The 5,545-nt window shown below is 36.2% G+C and overlaps 2 protein-coding genes across 3 annotated transcripts in view; one reads left to right on the forward strand and one right to left on the reverse strand.

Annotated features, from left to right (window-relative positions):
* rgp1 (GP1 homolog, RAB6A GEF complex partner 1) overlaps positions 1 to 5,545 on the reverse strand; it is a 12,703-nt gene that overhangs the window by 2,834 nt on the left and 4,324 nt on the right. The gene's annotated exons all lie outside the window — the stretch shown is intronic.
* Positions 3,239 to 4,608, forward strand: msmp (microseminoprotein, prostate associated). Its single transcript, XM_035675380.1, has 3 exons — positions 3,239 to 3,348; positions 3,442 to 3,550; positions 4,437 to 4,608. The coding sequence occupies exons 1-3, from the start codon at positions 3,240 to 3,242 to the stop codon at positions 4,606 to 4,608; spliced, it is 390 nt and encodes a 129-aa protein (XP_035531273.1). The 5' UTR covers position 3,239.

Genomic DNA, 5,545 nt, shown 5'->3' on the forward strand with positions numbered 1-5,545 from the left:
ATAATAATATATTATTATATATAATAATATATTATTATATATAATAATATATTATTATATATAATAATATATATTATTTATATATATAATAATAAATATATAATAATATATTATTATATATAATAACATATATAATTTATATATAATAATATACATTATAATATATATTATATATAATATAATAACATATATCATTTATATATATATATTATTTATATATATAATAATATATATAAATAATAAATATTGTTATTTATATATATATTTAAATAATATATATATATGTATATAAAAATATCACTGATGCAGTGTTTTGTAGTAATAGGAATAATATCTGTTTTAAAATCTAATAAAGCCATTAAAAAAACAGCTGTGACAAATGCTATTTGTGTGTATATTTTTCACTTATAGTCTTATATTTTCTATTATATTTTGTTAATATTCTTATTTTGTGATCTTTATTGTACTTCCACTACTGCACTCTTTACATTCGCCCATGCTGCTGTGTCTGACTTGAATTTCTCCTATGGGAGATCCATAAAGGTACATCTTATTTTATATTTTAACTTATCTTATTTGTAGAGGAAGACAAACATTTTCTGTTAATTTGACAAAACACTACCAAATCAAGGTCCACTTACTGTTTTTCTCTGGAGCTTTTAACAATCAAACCCAATCATCAGCAGGGTGAGTTTGCTCAGTTGTAATGAAGTCTTAGGGTACAGTTTGTCTAGATGGAAGATATGTATTTACTATTAAGAAGTCCCAACAAAGCAGTTCTCTTATTAAAGATTAAAGATCCCAACATGATGACAGCCCTTTTAACTTTTATCAAATTAAAACGCACTTGTCACCAATTAAGTGCACGTCCGTGAAGGGCCACAGGCGTGTGACAGGAAAATCCTCATAGTTTGTTTTGATGAGGTCCTCCCTTTTCATCAGTGCTGACGACAACATGGTGTGAACTCATCGTCTGTGTATTGTACGGGAAGAGGTCAGCACCACCCGAGTTGAACTTCTGGAAGAACATCTGCCATTAAAACATCTTCCATCCTCTGAATCAGCATCTGAATAACAACATCTGACTGATCCAAACTGACCTACGAAAGGCTCAAACCATCTCTGCTATTAGGTGTTATTATCTATTGTTATCTGAATATTGATCATATTAATAACAGCAGTATTTGAACAACAAAAGGTCTTCATCAAAACAAAAGGCAGCTTGAGAGAGGGAAGTATGAGTCATATGAATGAAAAAGCATCCCTCACTGATGAGGGAGAACTATCAACACTCTCGGACTACTGTGGAGGTACCAGAGAAAAGGCACGTAAAACACCACGTTATGAGGCCCCAAGGCCTCCTGTAAAAGGCTTGAGAGGATTTTTCCTATGATCTCGCACCTCAAGCTGCATACAGCAAACAACTGGAAGAAGATGAGCTAATGTTTTGTTGGCCCAGATGGCGCTACATGGTCAGGTCAAATATTTTTTATGTTTTTCTAGGGATGAACTTGTGAGAGTTGACACAAAGATCACACAGAAAGGCACACATACAGTTTACTAGAGTCCAAGATAATGGATTCTTGGGGCTGATGTTGGATACAACAACAGTCCTTGAAATTAAGGATATATTGGCCAAATTATAATGTACAGATATGTATATTGGTACACTCTTGTGATAAAATGCTAGCAACAGTGTATTAGAGTGCTAACAACATAGTTTTATGTCTTTAAAGTTGAGCTTAAAGTTTCATTCTTGGCCTTGGAAAAACCACTTTTATCACGATGTGCACCTACTTTTTCCCAGAGCTTTCAGACAAATCTCACGGCCTTCATCAGCGATTGAAGATGATGATGTGAGACACTGCTGAACACCCCAGTAAAAACAAGCAATGAGACCTTGTGATGATAATTTTGTTTGGTTAACTTTATCCTTAAAGGAATAGTTCAATAGATCAATACCACTTTTACAGCAGGTAAAAAGCTTAGCTTAGCATAAAGATTGGAAACAGTTGGCCTGGCTCTGTGCAAAGCGAAAGGTAAATCAGTCTTCCATCCAGCATCTCTCTAAAGTTTGTTCATTAACAAGTTCTATCTTGTTTGTTTAATCTGTATACAAAAACTGTGTAAGTACCCTTTTCTAAATGACTAAAGTGCTTTTTGTCCTGCAATATGTTTGTTTTTAATCTTTTAATTGTACTCATAAAAACCCAAAACTGGCTGATAATACTGATCCTCTGATATATCAGTTGAGCTCTACTACAAACATGATGACTATAAAAAATATAATTCAATATATATTTATAGGTTAAGTCTTTATATGTTTCTGACACACTCCTGTCCATCATTCCTCGCGTGAGGTCACAGCCTGGAGTTAATGAAGTGAATCTGCCAAGGTAGACAGTGTCATGTGTATTTACACATAAATATACTGTACACAGACTATTGTGTGAACATACAGAACAGCTTCAGTGCTTGTCATTTATTCTCTAATTGAAAAAATTAACTTCTCCAGTTCAACCTATCAGATCCTGATCAGACCTGGTGACAGCATTTTATTCACAACATTTTCACACTCATCAACCATTCAGTAACTACTTGTACCTTGTACGGAAGCATCTGTATATGATATGATTCTTCCCTAATTTAATAAGTGTTCCTTTAATTTGTCTCCTGTGTGACTTAGTAACCATAGCGACACTGTATGTATATACATTAAGTTAAGTGATGTCATACACCAATATTTAGGCATGTGTTTTACATGTGCACTGGCCACATCTTCAGTTTCTGGACCTGGCTGATAAAACTATATGAGAGTTTGAATGGTGATGAATCATGTTTGATAATTCCATCCCTCCCTCTCTCTTTCTGTCTTCCTCCTACTCTCCTTGGACGTCACCTCTCTCTCTCTCTCTCTCTCTTGCCCTCCATCTCACCTCTCTCCTTCCCTTCCCTCTCTTAGTCATTGCATTGGATGTGTCATTGTTTCTATCACTTTGGAGGTTCATGCCCACTGAAGCGCAGCGAGGTGATCTCCACAGTGCCCAAAAACAGCGCCAAGATACAAGATCCCCCACCTCCTCATTCCCCAATGGATGGCACCGCTGACACCTTCTTCAGCCAGGCCTGTGGGCCACATGACAGTGCTGACCACACCTCCACGCCGCGGTCGTAAAGCCTCAGGATGTATAAATAAGGGAGGAAAGGGAGAAGAGGGACCAGAGGCCGACCAGACGAAGATGAAGATGGAGCTCGCCGGGGTTCACTTTGTGCTCGCAGCTGCAGGGTTTCTTCTGTGGACCAGCGGTGGATCTGCTGCACCCATGGAGTGCCACTTCGACTCCAGAGGTGAGATCCCACGCTCTAAAATCTATCATTAAAAATAAAACATATATATCTAATATATCTTTTTTTTTTTTTGTAAACTGTGTTGTGTTCCAGCCCTGTGTGCCTTTGAGGGGAGGCACTACTCACTGGGTGAAACCTGGATGGACAACGCCTGTATGCAGTGCACCTGTCTGCACCCTGTCGGTGTAGGTTGCTGCGAGACGTGAGTACACAAACAACCTGTGTGTGGTTTGGTGTCCAGATGCCCACAGTTACTCTACTGCAGCTGGCTTCAGATCGACTGAACAAAGTATTATAACTTACTTCATGGTAGTGGAGCTAAATTGATGAGTCTTCTTGGGGAAATTTGTGTGTCCGTGTACTTGTACAGCTTAGATTTTTCTATCTTAATCTTTATCTTTATTTATATTTGATAAATAAAGATAGATAGATATGATTTTTTGTGATTCTTATGCACCAATGCACCAAGGCAAATTCCTTGTATGTGTAAAAACATAATTGGCGATAAACTAAGTAAGTACTACTGGCAAAATGTACCTACAAATAGTAAAAGCATGGACAGAGTGTTTCGTTATATTATTGTGTTATTACTATTGCTGTAGGCTTACTGGAACTATATACTATATATACTGTTGGGATGATTAAGGACACATCCTTAATATTATATCATATTTAATAATCATATTTTACAATACTTTAAATAATTTGCGGTGTAACTAGTAACTATAAATAAGTGAAATAAAAGTATTGAAGCAAAAACTGCAACATTTCTTAAGTATAAAGTGTACCATGTACCTCAGACTCTACTTAAGCACAGTGCTTGTATAAATGTACTTACTTTAAACCACTTGCATAAGGGCTCAAGATCAGTTTGTATGCCTTTATTCAGGCCCGTTGTTTTAATTGTCTGTTTTTGAAGATCAATACCAAAGCCCGCAATCTCTGGTGATGGTTGATTTTGTTACTGTGTGACACTGAACCAGAGATGAGTCAAATAGTGTATGAGTAGGAGTTTACGACGAATATAGCTTTTTTGAGCTGTAAGAGCGCCTGAAAAACTCTTCTCCTTTACCTTGATAACCGTCCAGGGTGCATCGGCCGGTGGACTTCCCTGCGTGGTGCGAGGTGCGTGTAGAACCAGTGACCTGCCAAGTGTCCCTGGTCCAGACAGCCGACCCCCGCCTGCCCTGCTCTCCAGGTGAGGAGATGAAGGACCCCAGCCACGGATCGCTTCAGCTGCAGCAACAGCTCGAAGGGTAGAAAACTGCTCAGACCAGCAACTATCTGCTCAATCTGTTCTGCCTGTGAAACCCATACTCACTATAGTTAAATATCAGTAACCACTTTATACACATACCGTAATAATATAAAGACTTTAACAGCATCTGAAACGTTTGGATTGTATCATCAATGAAGGAAATGTGAGTGAAATGTGTCTGTGAAAATATATTTAAGTAAAGATTTTCCAGCAGAGATTTTTTGAGCCCCAGATGATATACCATGTTAACACATTTAAAACATTTAGTCTTCTTCAAATGAAACTTAATTTTCAGTATACGTTTGATATTAGTTATTATAGTAGGTTGTTTGTCTGCTCGTGGCTAATTTGAGCTACTGTACATACTAAAAGAACTTATACAGACTGTTTGGGGAGTTTTTCATGCTAACATTTTGAAGGACATTTTTGGGGACATTTATATCGAGCCAAATGTAATTTCTTTAGTTAATCCAATAAAGACTTATTGTAAATATAAGCAAATATATACATACATTAATATATATAGCTATACCTGTTGAATTTGACCTGTTCTCTGCTGTAACTCATTTACCCTTCAAATAAAAACATCTTGTTTACAAAGAGAAAAGGTTTTGTGAAGTAATGAATGACTTCCTCACACGTAATCTATTAAATTTAAATCACACTTTTAATTATTTTTTCTCTTGTAGTATTTACATCTCAATCCAGCCCTTTCTCAAACTGAAAGGAAAAAAAAAAAAAGAGTAAAAATATGAGTAAGAAACCGTTTCATAAAGGTGGCTGAGTAAAAGGAAATGAAATAAATACAGAACTGCACAGAAACCACAGAGAGAGTTGCAATTTGTAGTTTAGATGCACGGAAAAAATGCATATGAAAAAGGCAAAACAAAGGCTGCATACTTTAAATTTGGAATCCATCAGTGGCTCTGCATGTACAAC

Source organism: Morone saxatilis, unplaced genomic scaffold (genome assembly GCF_004916995.1).
Source record: "Morone saxatilis isolate NCDOM2014 unplaced genomic scaffold, NCSU_SB_2.0 Contig4, whole genome shotgun sequence".
NCBI lineage: Eukaryota > Metazoa > Chordata > Actinopteri > Moronidae > Morone > Morone saxatilis.

Bases quoted from the DNA above. Each gene is read 5' to 3' on its own strand.
- msmp (XM_035675380.1), top strand. From the start codon at position 3,240: ATGAAGATGGAGCTCGCCGGGGTTCACTTTGTGCTCGCAGCTGCAGGG. The intron at 3,349-3,441 runs GTGAGATCCCAC...GTTGTGTTCCAG, and splicing joins GTGCCACTTCGACTCCAGAG to CCCTGTGTGCCTTTGAGGGG. The intron at 3,551-4,436 runs GTGAGTACACAA...ATAACCGTCCAG, and splicing joins GGTGTAGGTTGCTGCGAGAC to GGTGCATCGGCCGGTGGACT.